This window comes from Stereum hirsutum (genome assembly GCF_000264905.1).
Source record: "Stereum hirsutum FP-91666 SS1 unplaced genomic scaffold STEHIscaffold_6, whole genome shotgun sequence".
NCBI lineage: Eukaryota > Fungi > Basidiomycota > Agaricomycetes > Russulales > Stereaceae > Stereum > Stereum hirsutum.
In genome coordinates, this window is record NW_006763136.1 from 2,257,058 (window position 1) to 2,278,436 (window position 21,379).

Here is a 21,379-nt window from a genome sequence, read left to right on the forward strand (position 1 = left end):
GCTGGGACCCCACCTGTCCTCGATGATCCCCTCAAACTGTCTGCTTGACGGGGTCGAGCTTTAGGTAGAGGGCGAGAGGGACGTGGAACCGCGAGACGGAGGGTGCTTCGCAATAGAGACCACACGTGGCGAGCAGTTCGTCGTTGACGACGTTGCTGGTCAATGGAAAGGAGACTGGAGGCTGACATATGAATATGAAGTAGCGTCTACAGTTGGTGGGGGAAACGTCCAAAACAGACACAGACGCGGCCTTATAGGGCTTTCTGACATGATGATGTACGTCCTCTCGCACAGCAAACATGCTGAGCTGAGCATAAAGTTGACGCCTGTCTTTTGTTATAGCCTCACCTCAAGGAGGTCTTGCTCCAGTACACGTCCCGATTTAGTCAGCTACGACGTCCTGCAGTCCTACTCCAAGATTTTCTGTGGCCTCGCGGATGCCTGCATGCAGGAAACCAAATCTCTGAGACGATCGGTTGCTACAAGACTTCTTTGTGCGCAGCCATTTTCAGCGTCTCTTGCACTAAACTTGTACTGATTATCATCACCAGTCTGTTTGTGGAGTATCACATTGACGCACCTGTGATACCCCTCTAGCTTCACGTCCGATTGTGCTGCTGAAGGCGTTAACCACAGCCATTCATCTCGCGTATCGTTTCAAGCGTCCAAAGAAGCTATCCTGACCACGTCATCAAACATGGCCACCCGTAAAGAAGTCTTGAGGAGGGCTAGATCATCTACAGTCTGTAAGATTCTAGTCCCCCAATCGTTCTAAGTATCAGACCTCATTCTGTTCTTAGATGTTACTTAACAGGAGCCGGCCGTCACTGATAAAAGATGTAATCCATCCATGTTGTTTGCTCTTTATCAGGATACTATTTCAAGATCTCTCCGCTGAATGTGGCGTGTCTTGACAAGGGGAAATGGTTGGATATATTTTGAGTACTGGTCTACGCGGTGACTTGGAGCTTGGAGTACATCTTGCGGGATAAATTCGCCCCCCAGGCCACCCGCAAAGCTCGAATGTTCTGTCAGTGGGTTCTTCGCAGCTTTCGCTCTGTCATCTGCGGTGTCTTGATCCTTAAGCAGTCCGGCTCCCTAAAACCTCTTGAAGGTTTTTCTTGATGAGTTCGGAGTTCGAACTTCCGTTCGCCCCGGCAAGCAGTGACATTAGCGGCGCATCGCGGGCCGCGGCTGCTTTGCCCCTTTGAGCATTCTTGCATCATCGTTCACCGCCCTTGCAGCTAGTACAAGCCTATACGCAGAGTCACCTGGGAGAAGTTTGCTGCTACGAATGGGCGATATCTGACAGTATTTGTGTCTGTCGCGCCAACGATCTTGCTGGAAGGGTTCGGCTCTGTTTTCCCTGGCATGACTTGTTCCAGTGTTATCCGTCGCCGTTTTGCGAGCTCCAGCATCCTCTTATATTTTCCTCAACATGACCGCGGCAGCCTTCCGATTCTCCTCTCCTTATCTCGTAACGTTATCTGATCCTTCCCATTGCTACTAATACCCTTGGCTGTGAGGTCGTGAGCTGAGGACAGTACTTCCGGAATACACTGCCAGTGATACTGCCTCACCGGTGTTCTACTACATTATCTCAGTAAGTAGTTTCGATTAAGCATGATGGTCATATCGTGTCTCATATCAGTGATATCTGATAATACACTACAGCTATCTACATGTCGACCCAGAAACCTCAACTGCTACCTGTCCCAAATCGGCTACCGACGTTCTGGCTTTCAGAACCTGATCCTTCACTGGAGAACGCCCGTACGACTGATGAGCTGCCTCCTTCCGTCGATGTGGTCATTATTGGTAGCGGCATGAGTGGAGCTATCACTGCGTACCATCTCTTCAAAGGCCAAGATGACGCCAGCCCCAGCATCCTGATGCTCGAAGCAGCCGAGACTTGCTCAGGGGCTACAGCGCGCAACGGTGGGTTCATTCTGATGGAAGTTTGAACCACTGAGTCTTGATATTTCTTGACTGTCAGGTGGTCATTGTGAGTATAGAAAACTACGTGCTGTTATTTTGATGGATCCCGTGCTTATACTCTCTAGGCAAACCGATGACTTATTACGGGTTCGAGGGCTTCAAGACCTCCCTCGGTACGGATGCGGCCAACGCTATCATGGACTTCGAAGCCTCCCATCTCCAGCACTATATCGATCTAGTTACTGCAGAGGATATCGACTGTGACATGCATGCCACCCGCGCATGCGACGTATACTACGGAACCGACGAGGCGATGGCTCAGAAGCGTAATTTCAAGACGAGACAAGCAGAGCACCCTGAGTTCGTGAACGTCAAGGGTGACATGCGCGAGATAGAGGATGTGGAGGAGCTAGAAAAGATATCTGGCGTGAAGGACGGGAAGTGGGGAGTAACGGTAAGATGGTGTTATCTTATCCAAGTTTTCGTCGCCTCATGCAAATATTGTACAGTTTCCTGCTGGTCATTTCTGGCCATATAAGCTAGCCACCCATCGTATGGATACTTTTCTCTATGAACCTGACAGTTATGCCGATAGTACTTTGTTTAGTGATCAGGTCGTGTGTCGCCAAGGGACTGAACCTTCAAACGCATACCCCAGTGCAGTCAATCCAGCAATCGGACAAGGAGGGCTACTGGAATGTACAGACTCCCCGCGGCCAGATCACAGCAAAGTCTGTGGTCGTCGCCACGAACGCATACACGAGTGGTATTCTTCCCGAATTTTCTACTCGGATTATACCTGTACGAGGGACTGTATGCAGTATTACTCCAGCACCATCACATACGATTGGATCGAGTCCTGGTCCTTTGAAGTTCACTTACGGGCTGCGTTCGAACCCCGGAGAAAATGATTATATCATTTGTCGTGGCGGGAGAGGCAGAGTACCAGTAAGTCTCCTCCAGAGCTCGTCGTGGCTCGTAGATCTGATACGCGATAAACATAGGGCGTGGGGGACCATTCCATCATCTTGGGAGGAGCTCATAGAGCGGTCCTGAAGGATGTGGATGCGTGGTACAATAACATACGCGATGATGAATACATTCCGGGCGCGAAGGAATATTTCGCAAATTATATGAAGGATCATTTCGTCGGATGGAGTTCAGAGACGGGAAATGTAGATCAGGTATGGTCTGGAGGTAAGCTCTCTGATTTCCTTCACATAGTCCATCTTACTCACTAGTAGCACCACAGTCCTCGGCTACTCAGCGGATTTGCTTCCATACGTCGGTGAACACCCCGAGAAAGCCGGTGTCTTCGTTCTTGCAGGATATACAGGGTAGGTGGTTTTCAACCATTCACAGGCACTCAGCTCAGATTCTTTCTGTAGGCACGGTATGCCTCGCATCCCCAAGTGCGGTGAGGCAATCGCCACACTGGTCAAGTCTCGCCACAGAACTGGCACCATCACAGCTGAGGCTCGTGACAAGTTCTCGGAAATCATTCCTACTCCGTACTTCTTGACGCAGGAGAGACTTGACAGTCGTAAGAATGCGATCTTGCCTGCTACAAAGAAAGATAATGTAACGATCTAAGACTCGATATCAATGCGTACAGCACACTCTTGAGTCGAGAGTTGTGTCTCATACTATATATGCATCATCTTGCAGTTGATTTATGCGACTTCTACCTCCTACATGGTCTTACTCATGCATACACTAGTTCTTCTCACCCCACCTCTCAATAATCGCCTTCGTCAACCCAGGAAGATCATCTGCGACGACGTCCGCTGCTCCGAAAACTCCTTCGCAAGGATCCTTCTCGTAGATCGTACAATACGCCGTATCGAAGCTGCGCCGAGTATCATTAGCAAGTATGAAAATATGGCGTTGAGGAACCATCCAGCAAGGTGAACACGCACCCAGCCAAACGAGCAGCCTAGGAGAATGGAGTGACATCCGAATCAGCATCAGATACAAACATTCGACAGGAATTAAGAATTACACTGCAATCCCAGGCGTGTGCTGCTGCGAACACAGTCACTGACCCCTCCAAATTCGCCCCCACCTTCTCCCTCGCCATCTTATAAACCGGCGCCTCAGGCTTTCCCACACCGACTTCGTCCGCCGACAAGATCATCTCCGCCGGCATATCGACCCCAGCCTGGTCAAAGTATCCCTTAACACGATCGGGGCTCGCGTCCGTGCAACAATATACCTTGAATCCTGCCTCGCGCAGATTTTGAAACATCTCTGGCATCCCGGGTCGAGGCCTCAGTTTGCGGTAAGAGGCAACGAGGAAGTCGACGTCTTCCTGTGTGGCGAAGGTGTGTGGCGAGGAAATTCCAGCCTGGAAGAGGACGCGGAAGAAGGTCTGCTTGAGGATGGACTCGTAGGTGGCGTATTTCTTCATTGCAGAGAGGTAGACGTAGTCACGTTCGGCCGATGACAGCCTGCAAAATCGAAGTGTCAGCCTGGCGGAAATATTGCAGAAGGTAAGCTAGTGCGGACCATGCTGCGAAGAGGAGTTTGTAGGGTACCCCCTCAGCCGCAAGCTTCTCTCCCAAGAGACTGTTCAAAGCTTCATAACCGGCTTCATAACCAACTTCAAAATATCAATTGCTGTTAGACTATACATATCGTTATGGTTCACATGGGGGGGACACTGACAGCATGTCCCAACGACATCGACTACACAAAAACAAGAACAAGTCAATTATCAGCCAATGATCCACACAAGCAAGGCTGCACTCACACACAACAGATCTGGAAGCCATGGTGTTACCACAGAGCGTCTCGCGAGAAGGCCAAGAGTAAAAGGGACAGTCGAGAGATTACAGTGTGAATGAAAGTGGCGAACTATGTATACTCGCGATAAGCATGTTCGATTGACGAAATATATATTCTGGTTACCATCGATCGCGATGCTTCGTGCTCGTGAGCTCCCTGAATTTGCAACTTGAATGGTGCGCGAAGGTCTGAGAGGTTATCATGCAGATACTGGCAAAGCCGCGGCGAAGGTGCTACAGAGCAGGGGGGCGACGTCACACGCGGTCAATTCAGGCTTGTGGAGGAAAGGAGTAAAAGAGCCTATTAGGTGGGAAGCGTCGGTTGACTTGTCGAGATTGAGCTTTCCGGTGTCCTGACTGATCGCCGGGAGCTATTTCGCCAATAGCCCAACATTCGCTGACATATGTCAGCGAAATCGGGAAGTCGAACAAGATCTGAGAGAAAGGGAATCCAGATTCCACAACGCAAAGCAAAAAACAATACCACAAACATACATCAATGAAGGAGCTCAGGACGACAGACCTCAAGAATCGCTCTCAGGAGTCGTCTCACCCTCCTTTTCCTCCTCAGCCTTCACCTCATTTGCCTCGCTAACATCCTTCTCCTCAACCTTGAGCTCTTCAAGCACCTCCTCTGCAGGAGGAGCAGCCTCGCTCTCCTCCTTCGACTCTTCCGCATTATCAGACGCGACAGATGGCGGCTCAGTTTCATCTTGCGTCGGAACAAGCGCAGCCTCCACTTCTGCGGTGGAAATGTCTCCATCGTTAGCGACACTCTCGGCGGTCTCCTTCTCCTCGCGTTCTTCCTCGACGAGACCCTCATCTTTGTCTTCAGCCTCTGTCGCATCTTCCGTTCCTTCAGCCACGGTCGGGGCATCAGCTGCGGCTTCCTCCTCTGCCCCGGTGACCTGTTGCTCCCTCGCCAACGCCGGATCAATTCCCGAAAACTCGTCCGTATCTTCCAACGATGGCTCGGCCGCCTGGACCAGACTATCCGTAAGGTCGTGCTCCGTTGTCTGTGCAGAAGGGATATGCGGAATGTCCATTTCTGTTGGCTCTCCGGATGACGAGACGGGAACACCGTCGACGAGGTCCGGGTCGATCTCAGATGGAGCATCCTCTATGGCTGTATTCGCATCAACGGGATCATCGTCGACCTCTGCGGCAAGTTCGTCAGAGGGAGCTGATACATCTAGCGGTGATTGAGCTTGGGGGTAAGATTCTTCTTCGTTGGCTTTTGCGAGCTCTTCGGCGACGGAAAAGGCCTCGCTGTAGACCATGGTATCGGTTCTATTTCGCCCCTTCCACGGACTTGGATTTCTTTGTACGTTTGAGTCCGTGGACTGTGGCTGCTCCTGCAGACTTTGGGAGTCGTATGATCTGGCGAGTCCAGCAATCTCCCTTCCTCGTTCTTCAAAGGACGAATCCCCGCCCTCTTCGCTACTGGCGCCACCAGTATTATGAAGCTGAGGCTCGACGGCGGCGCCAAGTAAGCGCGGGGGCTCGACGTCGTTGTTTGAGTCCTCTCGGGATAGACGGGGTGGGATGACGAGGAATTCCGGGGGGACAAGCTCGAATTTGGACGTGAGTGCGAGGAATCGGGCGTAGAGGGAAGATTCGGCCTCGGCTTGTTCGAAGATTTCGCGATGGTGGAAGTAGGCGTGGGCAAAGATGCGGCCGAGACGGCGGGCTAGGGAGCTGAAGTGGCGATGAGAGGATTGGGGGATGGATAGTCTGCCATGCTGATCAGTACTACGGCTGGTAAAAGCGGTCTGAGAAATCAAACAAAAGAGAAGAGCTTTGTGCACATCTGGTCCATGTCTACGCCACATAGGCGGAGGACGTAAATGGCTTTAGTCGACCAGCAGACAATGCAACCGCAAGATACCGAGTCCTATGATGCAGGTTCATCGGCGTGGCACAAGCGAAGCTCTATTTCTGAACGCGGAGAAGGCTGAAGGATGCGTCCCGCGAACAACCACGGTCTCATCCGTAGTAGGCATATTGAAGAGCGAAGCGGACAAACCTTGATGGGAATGCGCGAGGAGAGTTAAGAAGAGCAGTTGCACTGTCAACAGTATGAAGGATGTAGTCGATAGCACAACATTGCTAAGATCGAAATGTGTTAGGCCCTGTATGAAAGTCCATGATTGTCATGCTTACCTCCATAGAGCCGTCATTACCATGGGCCACACAGAGGTACAGCCATTCTCCAGCCTTCATCTCCGGACATGACGCCCGTGTGCATTCCTGCTGAAGCATAGTGATAAGTGGGTGAGATAGATCCTGAGCAAGTCGTCTACGAGACAGTTAGTTGATAACTCGGACACTCAGACAAGTCGGAATGAACGAACCGTAGTTGTTCGTAAATCCAACACGCCTCGTCAACGGCAAAATCGCTCTTGGCGGCACCCTCTGCATCCGCCGGAGCCTCTGAACTGTCATCCCCACCACCGTCCTTCCCTGCTTTGTCGGGGACTGACACTATAGCATCAACGTCATGAATATCGAGACGAATGAGGAGGGAAATATATTCCTGCAATTGAAAGGCGCTGTCGAGGGACGAAAGTGGTGGAAGACTTTTTACAGGGTAGAAAGTGGATATTCTGGAGCCTTTGAGCGGACGTTGGGGAAGTACTGTCATCGTTGCCGGGAGTGGGTGAGTGGACCAAACTCACTCGAGAACGCGTCTCGCTACGCGACTGCTTCATGGCCGGCACTTGCCGCAGAGCTTCCATGTTGTTCCCCTACTTTTTTGTCGGTTCATATTCACCAATATTTACGCAGGGAATCCTCCATGTGCCTCATGCTTTCATTCTCACCAATCGACATGAAAATCTGTGACTTGCTCTTTCTGAGGTCCACATCGTTCCTCTGAACTGGATATGGAGGTCGCCACGGCCGTCAGCTGACTTCCGCTTCTCGAGAGCAATTATAGTCGTTATCAATTGCTGTCATTCTAAACTTGAGCTTTATCGCTCCCACCGACGACTCTAGACGTCTTCTCGTACCCTTGAGAGCTCTTAAGCCCTACTAGCCAAACGTCGCTCGTTATGCTGTCCTACTTTTCACATCGCAAGGCATGGTATGTCTTTGAACCCCTATTCATCCTACTTTGTTTCTGGTCCCGACATTTCCTTCCAGCGCGTTCAAGAAGAATGAACGGGAAACCAGGATCAAAATCCTGCCTTCCGAGTTTCACCAGCGCATCACAGACCGCGACAACAGCATCCTCAACCTCCCAGCCGCAAGCATTATCTCCGATGTACAATCAGGCGGTCTTGACCCAGAGCACGTTCTCCTCGCCTTTGGGAAGAAGGCCCTACAAGCCCACGCCGAGACAAACTGTCTAACGGAGGTCATGATTTCCAGGGCTCAAGTATGGGCCAAGCAGTGTAATCGATCGGGTCCTCTCGCTGGAATGCCCATTAGTCTCAAAGACAGCGTTGGCGTGACTGGATTCGATGCCACTGTAGGCTATTCCGCATGGGCCAACAAGCCTCTAGAGAAGGATTCGGCTTTAATCCGACTTCTGCATGACGCGGGTGCTGTTCCGTTTGTCAAGGTACTTCACGATCTCGCCATTCGTCGAGGGGTTTATATTGAATAATGTATCTTCGAAGACGAACATCCCTATCACCTTGCTCGCGTTTGAATCCAGTAACGACGTCTGGGGACGCGCCACCAATCCTCACAACAACGAATTTTCCCCAGGAGGCTCTACCGGCGGTGAAGCCGCTCTTCTCGCATATGGCGGCTCACGACTTGGTATCGGTACAGATGTGGCCGGCTCAGTTCGAGTCCCCGCCCACTACAGTGGCATTTACACTATCAAATGTTCAGCATACCGTTTTCCCAAGTCTGGTGGCGTGAGCGGGATGCCTGGACAAGAGGGCATACCCCCTGTTTATGCGCCCATGACCAGGACGCTGGAAGACCTGGAAACCTTCTGGAAAGCGGTCGTCTCGATGAAGCCATGGGAGTATGATCCATCTGTGCGTACAACTGTTTCGTTCCGTGATTAGCCACCGTATTTGACAATCAATATCTTTCAGTGTGTCCCGATACCTTGGAGAGATGTCGATCTTTCGAGCAAACCGATCAGATGGGGTATCATGTTGGAGGACGGAGTCGTGCAACCCTCTCCGGCTTGCTCGCGCGCGCTGCAACAAGTCATGACGGCGTTAGTCACTGGAGGTCATGACGTAGTCACTGTGTATGTCAATTCCCTCTGTGCGGTCAGTCTCCGTGCAGCGAACTAACGTCCGTTGTAAAGTCAACCACCTAGCCCCTCCGAAGCTCTCAAAATCGGCTCTTCGCTGATGACAAATGCCTGTACATAAGTCCCCACCCCCCTTCCACTCGAGGACATGCTCAATGAATCTTCCCTCCCCTCAGGTATAAGTGCATGCAACCCAATCCGCTGGTCCGAATCGAATGACCCCGGTGTCAGCCGTTTCATGGGCCCTCTCCGTCTCCCCCGTCTCTTCAACATGTTGCACTCCTGGTTCTACCGCTACATCCTGCGCGATCCTCTCTACGCGGACCTCATCGCAGGATGGCACACCACATCTGGCCAGGAATTCTATGCCCTTTGCGCGCAGAGGGAGAAGTACAAGATCCGGTGGCATGACTGGTGGAAAGAACAGGAGCTGGACTTCCTACTGACGGTCCCGAATGGGATGCCGGCGATGAAACATGGAGGAGGCAAGTTGGGATGGAAGGCGTGCGGATACACCTTTTTGTTCAATGTGGTAGGTATCACCGCGAATGTGAATGTGCAAGGAGGGTCACTGACGCAGATGCTTGTTCGGTAGCTCGATTATTCTGCTGGCGTTTTACCTATCACGCATGTCGACAGGACTTTGGACGCGCTCACGAAACCTGTCAAAGCGCGTAACACGATCGAGAAGGACGCGTATGCGGGCTACGATGCTGATCAGATGCATGGGCTTCCTGTGGGTGTGCAGGTGGTAGGGAGACGCCTTGAAGAGGAAAAGGTATTGGAGGGCATGAAGATCATTGAGGCTTTGTTGAGGAAGGAGGGCAACGCTTACACTCTACTGGAGAAGTGAGCTTCTTCCTGAGATGAGAACTTCTGTGATATATTGAAGCAGCACATGTAAGAATATATAATGCGGGATGATAGGACGGGGATATATGTCGCTCGGGTTGTACGGAGTATGGATATTTGCAGTGTGCGTGTGATTTAACTAGAATGTACAATGAGGGTACGAGCCTAGTTCGTTCGTGCTGGTGGGGTATGGTAGAGCAATTATAGGCCACAAAGCCCGGTCAACGAGAACGAGAAGAAGAATTTGGGACGATGATGCGAAAGCAGAGATTGAAGAGCTAAGTGTAGCCGAAAAGTCAGAATAAGCTTGATGAGGGTAATAACATGAAGTATAAACAGTTGAACAAAACGAAGGAGGTCAACACGCATAACCCAGATTCCGAAAAGGAGAAATTGATGTCCATGCAGAGATTGCCGTGAAAGAGGATTACTATCGCCGTGAATATGCTTGTTTGATGGTCACGTAGCCGTTCTCTGCTATCATACATGCCATACACTGACTCTACCACCACTACCGAGGGCCGATACTACGAATAGAACTCGACGAAACAAGTTCATTCGGACTGCCCAAGGCAATACCCTTCGCACTACCACTTGCACTAGAGATCGGTGTGTTACCTGTAGAGCCTACGGGCAGGATACGGACACCGCTCGTCGCGAGCCCTACTCGTTCGGCCAGGCCCACGGTGGGCCCGGTGTCTGATGGTGCAACGGAGATGGGAGGCAGGGGAAGACTACGCGGTGGGCGCGATGCGGTCGTAGATGAAGGGGAATGACTGTAACTGCTCGGTGCATAGCGAGTGGGGTGTCTCAGAGCGGAGGTTTGAAGGCTAGCCAAGGGTGGCAATGACGGAGGGGCTACTTGACCCATGCTCTTCAACGAAGGCACTGCAGGAGACGACGTAGAGCTGTGCAGCAGCGTAGATTTCGGAGCAACGGGTGACCGTTGTGTGGAGGTGCTCTGGGATCTGCCGCGAGACTTGATTTTGAGGGGTAGTGGCGGTGGCGGGGGCACGATGAGAGTTGGACCCAGTCTGCGCAATTCGTGTGGTTGCAATGGTGGAGGTGGGGGGATCCAAGCCGTGGATTTCGACATATGATGCGAAGAGGCCTTGGCACCGGGTGCAACAGTCTGGGGTAGAGGTGGGAGCTTCGGCGCAGAGCTAGACGAGAAGCCCGACGAGGACGACCACCCTGTTGGCAGAGGAGGTTGCGGTATGTTCAGCGTGAGTGCAGAAGAAGGATGCTGATGAGATGCCGTCCGTGCGGGTGATTTCGACCGTGAAGCCTTCGCGGCAAAGGGCACGTTGGGGAGCTGCATATCGACGGACGACAGTGAGGTTTTGGACAAAGACGCGGGTAGCGACGATAATGGAGGTATGACTGGCGGGATCTTCGCTCCATAGGGCGACGAATTGTCCACTGTTTTGGACCTGCTACGATGTTTGATCCCTCCTTGGGACGCTGAAGACGTCGCACGTGCTCTACCACCTTTCGACTTCGTCGATCCAGCTGTTGTAGGAGGCATAGGTGGTACAACAGCCGACTCTTTCTCTTTGCTTGTCTCCGATGCTGCGACGGAGGAAAGCGATTGCGCTCTTTTACGCTGTTGGTGTTGCTTCATGAGTGCGGCAGTCGGAGGAATGATAGTCAAACTAGGTTTTGCCACCCGTGCCTTCTTCGCCTGTTCCGTCTCTGAAGACGTCGACGTAGTTGAGGTGGCACGTAAGCGCATTGCATTAGCACCGGTCAGCTGCGAGGGTACTGCGGCATTCGATGAAGCGGAGGTCTTTGCCGACTTTTCTGAAGGTGCCGCGAGAGACGCCGCGTCGCTCGTGGTTCGACTGCGAGGTGGTATGCTGAGCTTCGCCGGAACCTGAGGAGACGTAGAAGTTGAGAGGGCTGAAGTAGCTGAAGACCAGTAGACAGAAGATGCCCTGGAATCAGGAGTAGTGCCGACACTGGTGGTAGATGGTCGACGACCATCGACGATAGCACCAGCGCTCGACGCCGTTACCAAACTGGCCGCAGAAGGTCGACGGCCATGAGTTGCACCAGTGCTCGAAGGTGGGCATGATGAACTTGTGCTGACTGGCGTCTGAGGAGCAGACCGGTCCCGATCACGGTCACGGTCGGAGTGGCCAATCACAAGTGGCTCTCCAAAGGAGTCTATCACGTTGCGAGAGGCCCATGGGGGCAGAGCAGTATCCTCCTTCCTTGCCCAGTCGACAGGGCGTTGATATCGAGACAGACGACCGAGAGCTTTGATGCTTTCCTTCATCGGATTTGGGGATTCTATTGTCGGTAGTGTGGGTGTTGGAGGGAATATGAGTACGTCGTCTTGAGAGGCCGGAGAATCCGAGTTGCTCAGCGCAGGCGAAGAAAGCGTGGTAGTCAATCGCTCCCTTGATCTCGACGGGTTGGGATGGGTAAGGTCTATCACATCGGAGGAAGGTGGTCGTGGAGGGATGGCATGTATTGATGGGCCTCGTCGAGAGTACTTCTCAAAAGTCGTGATAGGTGTCGAGTTCTGCCGCCGAGGCGTTATTCTGGAGAACAAGGGAGAACCGCTCTTGCCGAAGGGATTTCGAAAGATCTTTCGACCTTTGGACTGCTCCGCCGTCGAGGGATCGTTCGGATCCGAAGGTGTGATATAGACGCGGTCAGGAAAAGATGAGACAGACAGCGCCATCACGTCAATTATACAGGCAGTGATCGTCAATTGAAATGAATGTGAAGGCCTGGCTTGGCCGTGACGGGTGAAGGCTGGTGAAAGACCAGTGAATATCTACAAGTCCTTCGTGTGAGTAATGAATGTATAGAGTCCACGAGAGCTGGCATGCGTACGAATATGTGCTAAACTCAAGCGCGAAACTCTCCAGGACCTGACTCTGGCTCAACGAAGGATGACTGCGAGGAGTCTGAACGTGGTTGTCGCCTTCAGTTCGAAAGGTGATGACCGGCACCAGTGGTTATCATTCACAAGGTCTGGAGACGCTTATATAGATGGATGAAGTGGTCTACTTATAGGGTAGTCAGAACGAGCATACTCCTGATGCATAATATGTATGAAGACAGGTAGACTCACCGAAAGCGCTCCTCCGGTGAAGTGTCTCAATGGTTTATGGACGAGGTCGTACAGCCTGAGACATGGATTCGTTGTCAACCGGACTACCCGTTATCAAGCGCCTAAATCCACCGTGAAAATCCACCGTGGATCCACCAGAAATAGCAAGGGGAAGGACGCAGCCGAACGTAGGCACAAAGACAGGACATGTACTCACCTCAGACAATGTGAAAGACTGGCTTTATCGGAATGTTTGTTTCCCCTCCACCAGATGGGATGATCGCAGGCCTTGAAGAGAGATGAAGCGACGCCCGCGCCGACGACCGTTGAGTGGGAAGGAAAGAAAACGGACGATCACGAGAACGCGTTCGTCGCGACTGTTCGCCCTGAAACCAACAAGCTGTAGTAATTGGGTGCCTGATGGATTGATGCCACAATAGCAGCTTGAGGGAAGAGACTGTGAAGTCCTTAACGAACAGGGCGATTCAGATGAAGGCTGGATGTGATGCTGGCAAACAAAAGAGAGACGAGTCTTCTTTGACGGGTACCATCTCTCCTCGCTTATACCATTGCGGCTTCTTGGGCGTATTGACCGTCTACTTCCCTGATGCGTCGCTACCTGAAGGACGGTACCTAGTAGCTTCCCGGTGGTGTGGTAACCCCATAAGGCCTAGGGCTGGACGCTTTAGCCCTTCGCTATCGGAGGACGGTGACGACCCCTTGTGAGGATTGAGGTTCGACTGAGATTGAGCGTTCATGGTCTACAACTGAATGTACGTGCTGGAGAGCGAAGGCAGTTTTCTAGCAGGTGTTCGAGAGGTGGAGGTATCTGGCAGGAGACTCCGCAGTCGCTGCTACGTTCGAGCCTTCCGCCACAAACCAAAATCTCGGAGGCAGTGGTGCCCATTTCGAAGTATTTAATGCTTAGACCTGCGGTGGCAATGTATTCCTTCCTACAAGTTTCCATGACCAGTGGCATGCGATATATGATAATTGATGCCTCGCACAGGCTCCGTATGCTGGTTCTGTATCATCTCGCGTAAGGTGTTGCACATCATACACGATAATTTGATTCTGTGTGGGGTCAACTGGGATGAACGCTCAATATGATGGTATAGAGAACACCGCATGGTGGTACAATGCCGATGCTGGTAGTTCACATAGAACACAAAAGTTATCATTTCGAACCAAGTTGACCATCACCCAACCTCCTACATAGCAATATGACCTCGTTACGAATCACCATTTTCAGGACAAAGTCTTGATCTTGATCAGTGCTTCGTCAATCCTCTCAACATTGGTTTGAAGTGGCGCAAGCGAGAGACTTTTGTGCGGGTCTGTGCCATGCCGAGGTAAGAGCATTTAGCGAAACATATAAGTAGAAAAAAACTATCGTACCGGCAGCAATGATTGGGTCCTTCAACCAGCGCATCAAAGTGGAACGCAAGGGACCTAAGAACGACTTCTCGATATTGCCAATCAAGTCTGGATCTCGGATCCCAGTCTGTGGTAAAGTAAACACTGTTATTGAGCACATAGCAAGCCTGACCGAAAGAAAAGACTGGACATACCATGTTATCCGCATCTCGCAATACGAGGACATAGTACAAGCCGAGACACTCCACCAGTCTTGCCGGCTCAGTCGACTCCAGAAACGCATCCACCTCCAGCTCATTCACGAGCAGATCCGGTGGATCAGCCCTGAATACGTAGTGTCCGACTGTCTTCAGTAGAATTGGTGATAGAAAGACGTCCGTCCCAGCGGCGACGTTCGCCTTAGCTTGAAGAGCGCGTAGGAACGATGTCTTCACAAGGCCGATGGCCGCGGAACGCATCTGCGGAAAGGCTTCCTCCGAGGGCTCCAGGAGGTCTTTAAGGATCTGGAGACGGAGGGCAGGAGGCGTGGCGTCGAGCACAAGGTGGAGGAGACGGAAGGTAAGGTGGCGGGTAGGTGGGTCCGGGTGCGCACAGCAGAGGGGTGGGAGGAGTGTTGTCAGAGGAACAAGGATATCCAGTGAGATATCCTGGCGAGGCGTCGGTGACGGAGGGGTGGCGGCGGACGCATTGGGGTCGATGATGGCCATGAGGAGGAAAGCGAGTGATTCATCGAGCGCAATATTGGACTGAATAGACGTCAAAATAGCGGGAAAGATAGTGTTGAGGTTTGCCACCGTGGGCGCGATTGCAGGTTGTACGTGGGCAATAAGGACAAGTGACACGATGGACGGGGTCGACTCCAGGACTTGTGCGGTACGACCTAGGGCCTCACACGCTTCCTATGGGTCAAAAGAGCTGAGCATGATAACATGAGTTTCATCAAAGTAATGAGTACCAATGTTTTCGACATGGCCTGTTCACCGTCCTCCCAATCGGGTTGAACATTGTTACGAACCATCAGCCTAGGATAATATTTCTGGAATGTCCTTTGTGCGATCGAACTGCAGATCTTCTCCGAACATGCTTCGATGACGACGTCCAGAAGAGTAGACATGACAACCTATTGAGCGAGTTAGGCCGTTCCGTTTGCTTGAGTCATGGACGGAAGAGAGTGGTACAAACAGACGACCGTGCGACCTCTTGCGGGTCCCCTTCAGCCATCTTCTTCATCCACAAAGCAGTGTTCTTGACTAGTATTGAAGCAGACGCGATGAGTGCTCTACCCTCGGGAGCCGTGGCTTCCATCGCCATAGATGACACAAGTTGGCCGAGTTCAGAGAAGACAGGCTGTATCGTCTCAGATATCGACTTCCGAGGCTTTAACCGCGGAATCGCTGTTCAAAAGGACGGGATGACCGTCAGCGCGAATACAAGGTGTGGTTGGGTGAGAAAGACTAGCCCACAGCATACAGATTTATCAGGCGCACTAACTGTGCCAAGTAAGATGCATGGCCCACTGAATCCGCATCTTCTTCTTCAAAGCGAGCTTCGAGCCTCTCGGAGAACTCTTGTGCGGTAATAATGATCTCTTTTGGGGAGCAGGAGTTGGCCACCAACGAAAGGAGCTCATCTACACCATCTTTGTGGCATGACAAAAGGATGTGAACAATGTTCAAAGGATCCTGGAAGTCACATTCCATATAAGCAACAGCATTGATTACCAAAAAATTCGCAGATACCTACCAGTAGAGAACCTTGGTCATTGCGGATGATTCCTGAGATGATCTCCGGTAGAGACTGTCGTGGCGCATCATCATGGACGGCCGAACTGATAAGTGCTGTGATCTCAAGGCTCTTTGACTATATAAGGTCAGTCTGATTCAACAAGCCTCACGACTTGAATTTAGTACCTCGGTATCGTCCAAGGTCGTCTGCGAATGTGAGCACATCTCCAAGTGTTGCCGCTAGGATGACTTACCATTGTGTGGATGATTTGTTGATATTGTCGCAAGCCAGTTCTTATAGTGTGGTGCGCTAGATTCAGATGTGATACTCAAGGACTATACAGAGCACAAGCAAAAAAAAGTCTTGGCCAGAGTTGGTAGTCGTACACTGACGGAGATGTCGATGAGGGCCACAAAACCAGGAACCTTTACCACCCCGGCCGTTGCCGATTAGATGACTTCACGCCACGTTGATTTACATATGTGTCACAATTCTGTGTCTGACGACTGAAGACCAGTCGCAAGGTCCTGCGATGGCGAGATATACTTAACTACGGGTACATCGGGGCAGATATTCTCTCACAATAAACCAGTACATACCCACACACTGCGCACCCACCGATATATTTATTTCGGTGCATGCGCATCTACAATGCATGCACCCTCTTCGGGAAGAGACATTCTCAGAGGCAACGCACACAACTACATGGTCGACAGCGGGAGCAGATAAGCCAAAATGTCCGTAAATAACAGTGCCTATAGACATTCAATAGACATTGTCAGAAGTCCAAGTCCAACACTAATCGAAGAGGGGAGATATTAAAGAACGTCAGAGCGTCCAAAGGTTATCATATGCGTATAGGAGGGTCGTGCGAGTGCGCAGTGAGAGTGAGGATGAGGGGCGTAAGTGGGGGATGGACATAAAAGCAGAGGGCGTGCGTATGAATGTCACGGTGATTGGTCGTGGTGATAGATGGGTGGCAGCGTTTCGACACGACCGAAAGGTACCCAAAATAAAGGTCCGGAGAAGAAGTCCAAGAACAATCCTAACATACCCGAAAATAAAAGTCCGAATGGAAAAACTCCTCTGTAGAGTCACACTACTGTCCTGGTTGAGAAACAATGCAAGTGCGCGCATGACTGCATTCGATAAGGGCGGAGTGGTGCAGTGCCTGATGCGCGTGGAGAGGGGCGAAGGAGGTACATCGAACTAATGCAAGGTTTGTCGGAAGAGGGCGAACCCGGATAGGATCATGACGATTATGGTGGCGAAGATGCTGACGAAGGCCGGGTGTGCGGTATAAGATGAGAGCGAACCGTTGTTGCAACCGCTGCATGACCATCCTGGAAATACGAGCCACATTAATAAAAATACACCGGTTTTGGCGGGTCGGCGAAAATGCAACAACGCACCTGAAGCAATCGGAGTATACGGCTGAGGAGTGTAGAGCGCGAACTTGAGATTGTTGTTCGGTGAGAAAAGTCCCGCGGACTGGGCTGCTCCTGCGCCTCTAGAATCAAAAACCTCCAGCGTGTATGTTGCTTGTGCTAAGGGCGAGTTCGGGTTGGACTGCTGGAAGTCATACACATCCCAGACTACGCTAGTAGCCGTTCCGGGAATGACACCATCGGTAGGACCGACAGGGTATGTGATACCGTTGTCGCAGATGGCGGAGACGGTGAGGGAGGTGGGAGTGACGTATAGGGAGGTGAAGTTCCAAGCGAATGTGATGGGCTGGCCAGACGCAATTTTGAAGAACGCGGTCGACGTCTGCGCTGGCTGAGTGATGGTGATCCCTCCAGCAGCGGCGGTTTTGGGGATGCTGACGCTGGAGGAGCCAGAGCCAGAGGCGGACTGACTGCCACTTGACCCAGACGTCGTCTGCGAGCCTGACGCTGAAGCTGATGCCGATGCTGTTGAAGACATGATGAAGAGTGAGGGGGAGCGACGACGACGATGTAGGCGACTGCGAGGACGAAGGGCTCGATGTGGCTCGACCAAGAGAGCTCGATGGCGGAGACGGCAAGGGCGACCGCACGAAGGCGAGCCGATCCCGTGGCAACAGCCTGGTAACGGTCACAGTTCGCACTCCCGTGACAGGGAAGAATTCGACTCGGTCAAAGCCGCTGAACATACTCAGAATGTTTGTTTCTGTCCGTTCATCTAGCTCGGACGTCGTGCACACACGTCGTCCGTTGTGACCAGCGATACGGACTGTTTACTCTCAAAATCGACTGAGACCAGGTCTTAGGTATATCTATCCACGCGACATCTCGCAGGCTCATGAAATTACGTCCCATTTCTCCCTGGTCCCAGCCCACGAGTTACAGCTCTATCTCTCTTCAACATTCCGTTCCGAGCTCTGTTGAGAGCGATGGCCGACATGTCTCTTGACTCTACCCCCGATTCGCCTTCCGCTGCTCTCGTGCCTCTTGATCCCAACTGGCACCCTATCCTACATGTCTCCAACCAAGTCGTCCTTTACAATCCGACCAATCACGCCTTGTCCATTCACCACTCTGACGAAAAATCCCAACATGCCTCGCGTCCTTCTATATGCCCTTATTGCTCACGTCCAATGCCAAATGACTCCGATGATGACAGCAGCCTGGATGTCGATTTTGAAGATGTCACTTCCGCCTCTCGTGCCCCCAATTATTTCCAGCTCCTCGAGATCGCCAACGAAACTGCCAGTCGACCAGGATCGCCTCCCCTCGAAGTCGAAGACCACACCGATGGTGCCACTGGGACAAACACTTTCAAGCCGGAATCGATGGCCGAGGGCTATTTCAAGGCCTTTTTCCGAGAAGAGGCAAGACTGGGAATGGGCGCCAACGGAAGCGTCTATCTCTGTCAGGTAGGCTTCTCTCCTCTGCAGTGGGGCCGGCTCGTCTTGCATATTTTGAGCGAATGCTGATGTTACTCGTCTGTTTATTAGCACGTCCTCAACGGAAATCCTCTAGGTATGTCTTCAACCGAAAATCTAAATTGTTGTACTGTCGTATTCTTAGTCCACGCGCCGATACAGGTCACTTCGCGGTCAAGAAGATCGCCGTTGGACAATCAAGCAGCTATCTCCTCCAAATACTTCGTGAAGTTCGCCTGCTGGAGACACTGCGTCATCCCAACATAGTAACGTATCACCATGCGTGGCTCGAACCAGCCCAGTTCTCTTCTTTCGGACCTGCTGTCCCAACCTTACAGTTGTGTATTCTCATTCTGCAACCTATTCCCCGGAGTCGAATGGCAGTCAAATACTCATGAGCTGTGCTTCAGTGTTCTTATGCAATGGGCCGAGGGCGGCTCCCTCGACGACTTCATTGACGCTCGCTTGGGCCGACCCACCCATCTTCCTCACGTTCACTCTTCCGGTCCTTCCACTCCTGGTGCGGATACTTCCACAGCCGACCTCAGTGCCAGCCCAACGTCAACCCCTCCATCAGGAGATACAATGTCTCGAGCCGCGCGTATACGGGCTTTCCGTGCCATGCAGCATGCTTCTCCAGAGGAGAAAGAGAGGATAAGAGAGAGGTTCGGACTAGGTTCTGGTGGAGGGTCTTCGAAAAGGCCGAATTGGAAGGCGGTGCATCTTTTGAGCGCCGAGGAGGTGAAAGGACTCTTCTCGGATGTTGTCCAGGGTCTTGCATTTCTCGTGAGTTAATACTAATATATCTTATGTGTCCATCACTAACACTGCTGGTTCGTAGCACGATAAATCCATCCTGCATCTCGACTTGAAACCTGGGAATGTGCTCCTAACGTGGGACGAAGGGAGTCTAATGTACTCATTTCTGTATTCGGATTCTTCGACTAGCGTTAATGTCTTGTCCTTTTCAGCCCTCGAGCAATGCTCTCAGACTTTGGTACCTCTCGAGACGCTATCACCAACCCTCTTCAACGCTCAGGGAACACTGGAACGTACGTCACATATACTCTCGCTGTCAAGAATCTTCAATATTGACCCTGCACAGTCTTGAGTACACATCTCCAGAATCTTTGCGCTCTCCAGACACTGGTATACTTCACCAAGTCGACTCGAAAGCCGATCTGTGGTCTCTCGGCATGATTCTTCATAAACTGCTCTTCTTCCGACTGCCTTATCAGTGGGCATCCACGAACGACCGACCACAGGACGCGTCTCGTAACGAGGAGAACCCGATGGACAAACTGGAAAGGGAGGTATTGGGATATATGGGGTGCGCTGGTACTATCATGTTCTTCAGCTCGGCCCTGACCGTTGTGGGTGTTCAACAGATTCAAGAGCAGTCGCGAATTAGAAACAGTGTTTCTCTCGAGGCGACTTCCTCGCGCATATCTCATCCTTCTTGAGAACCTTCTGCATATCATCCCCAGCTCTCGCCCTTCCTGTGACCGTGTTGTTGCCGCCATACGCGAGGGAAAAGTAATTTCCAATCTCGTTTCTCCACGGCTGTCGCCACAGGTTGTCCGGACGCTGACATTCATTATCCCTTACAGCTCGACCCTCTCACATCCACTCCTCGAAGCCGTAGTTCTACACCTACCCCGCCTTCCTCCCTGGTCCCAGTTATCCACCGCCGCACGTCTCCTCCTCTGCCCTCGTTATCCCCGTTTCCTGATCGATCTGCCCAAACGGCTGTACACGACGATGCCGATGGCAATGCTCGTCTCTCCGAACTCAGTCCCTCTGCTGAGATTGATGACCCGGAATTCACCTTACATCCACCACCAGAAGATATAACAACACCACGGACGTGGGATGACGAGAAGGTTGCGTTGTTGGGCTCCAACGCTTCACACACGTTGGAGGCTGAGGACGTCGGGTGGAAGGGCGCGTTAGTCAATGTGTATAGTGGCGCCACAATCGGTTCCGCTTATCGTTCTGTGGATGCGAGGCGACGCTTGCTGTTCACCAAGACGGTCAAATCGAGTTTGTTAGTTGCCAAGGTACGTGTTTGGATCTTGAATAGCACGCTTGGTCTGCCTGAAGTAGGGCGGTTGACAATGGATTGTCTTATTCTTTCGGAGTAGGTCCTCTCACTCTCATATTTCTGCCCCACTCCGAGGTTTCCCGGCATCAGCAGCGATGCCCTATGGGCCTTATGCTTATTGGTCGGCGTGATTGATACATTGACGGACAGTTGGCTGGTGTCGGCAGTTATGCTTCTTCTGCATGGACTGCTTTTGAGGGCACTGTGTGTTTTGAGCTGAGATGGCTACTGTACTTCTGACGAATTTGCACAGGCTATGATCCGAGGACTGTTTCTGATCCTCCGTCCGTCCCTTCATCATAATGCTTATCTACCACACCCATGGACACATTCACTACTATCTGAACACTCAGTGACGCAATCTATTCATCCTATCATGAGTGTCTCGGTACTCCTTGTCCATCATGAAATACTCTCGAACAATAAAACACGAAATATTGCC

The 21,379-nt window shown here is 51.8% G+C and overlaps 6 protein-coding genes across 6 annotated transcripts; 3 read left to right on the forward strand and 3 right to left on the reverse strand.

The window, feature by feature from the left end:
- Window positions 1-1,682: 1,682 nt before the first annotated feature.
- On the forward strand, window positions 1,683-4,088 carry STEHIDRAFT_139280 (FAD dependent oxidoreductase; the record flags this gene model as incomplete). Its single annotated transcript, XM_007303830.1, has 10 exons — window positions 1,683-1,938; window positions 1,997-2,005; window positions 2,064-2,392; window positions 2,448-2,490; window positions 2,546-2,886; window positions 2,943-3,135; window positions 3,191-3,275; window positions 3,327-3,787; window positions 3,858-3,874; window positions 3,941-4,088. 8 exons carry the CDS (start codon window positions 1,683-1,685, stop codon window positions 3,529-3,531), a joined length of 1,461 nt encoding a protein of 486 aa, XP_007303892.1. The 3' UTR covers window positions 3,532-3,787; window positions 3,858-3,874; window positions 3,941-4,088.
- Window positions 4,089-5,169: 1,081 nt separating this feature from the next.
- On the reverse strand, window positions 5,170-7,380 carry STEHIDRAFT_168375 (Mob1/phocein). The gene is made up of 4 exons (XM_007303831.1): window positions 7,079-7,380; window positions 6,888-7,023; window positions 6,751-6,833; window positions 5,170-6,458 (listed from the first exon to the last, which is right to left on the reverse strand). The coding sequence occupies exons 1-4, from the start codon at window positions 7,366-7,368 to the stop codon at window positions 5,249-5,251; spliced, it is 1,719 nt and encodes a 572-aa protein (XP_007303893.1). The 5' UTR covers window positions 7,369-7,380; the 3' UTR covers window positions 5,170-5,248.
- A 331-nt stretch (window positions 7,381-7,711) lies between these two features.
- STEHIDRAFT_96955 (amidase signature enzyme) lies at window positions 7,712-13,424 on the forward strand. The gene is made up of 10 exons (XM_007303832.1): window positions 7,712-7,809; window positions 7,869-8,289; window positions 8,348-8,719; window positions 8,780-8,940; window positions 9,001-9,059; window positions 9,123-9,478; window positions 9,542-12,586; window positions 12,646-12,818; window positions 12,887-12,987; window positions 13,083-13,424. Exons 1-7 carry the CDS (start codon window positions 7,778-7,780, stop codon window positions 9,797-9,799), a joined length of 1,659 nt encoding a protein of 552 aa, XP_007303894.1. The 5' UTR covers window positions 7,712-7,777; the 3' UTR covers window positions 9,800-12,586; window positions 12,646-12,818; window positions 12,887-12,987; window positions 13,083-13,424.
- A 689-nt stretch (window positions 13,425-14,113) lies between these two features.
- Window positions 14,114-16,223, reverse strand: STEHIDRAFT_110857 (uncharacterized protein; the record flags this gene model as incomplete). Its single annotated transcript, XM_007303833.1, has 9 exons — window positions 14,114-14,202; window positions 14,264-14,369; window positions 14,437-15,141; window positions 15,258-15,362; window positions 15,425-15,636; window positions 15,674-15,696; window positions 15,734-15,924; window positions 15,986-16,102; window positions 16,221-16,223. The coding sequence occupies 9 exons, from the start codon at window positions 16,221-16,223 to the stop codon at window positions 14,114-14,116; spliced, it is 1,551 nt and encodes a 516-aa protein (XP_007303895.1).
- Window positions 16,224-16,638: 415 nt separating this feature from the next.
- On the reverse strand, window positions 16,639-17,990 carry STEHIDRAFT_78792 (uncharacterized protein). Its single transcript, XM_007303249.1, has 2 exons — window positions 17,380-17,990; window positions 16,639-17,310 (listed from the first exon to the last, which is right to left on the reverse strand). Exons 1-2 carry the CDS (start codon window positions 17,891-17,893, stop codon window positions 17,177-17,179), a joined length of 648 nt encoding a protein of 215 aa, XP_007303311.1. The 5' UTR covers window positions 17,894-17,990; the 3' UTR covers window positions 16,639-17,176.
- Window positions 17,991-18,074: 84 nt separating this feature from the next.
- Window positions 18,075-21,378, forward strand: STEHIDRAFT_146993 (kinase-like protein). Its single transcript, XM_007303834.1, has 10 exons — window positions 18,075-18,824; window positions 18,906-18,930; window positions 18,996-19,170; window positions 19,244-19,619; window positions 19,675-19,748; window positions 19,805-19,885; window positions 19,939-20,163; window positions 20,222-20,369; window positions 20,444-20,893; window positions 20,978-21,378. The coding sequence occupies exons 1-10, from the start codon at window positions 18,342-18,344 to the stop codon at window positions 21,155-21,157; spliced, it is 2,217 nt and encodes a 738-aa protein (XP_007303896.1). The 5' UTR covers window positions 18,075-18,341; the 3' UTR covers window positions 21,158-21,378.
- Window position 21,379: the final 1 nt, after the last annotated feature.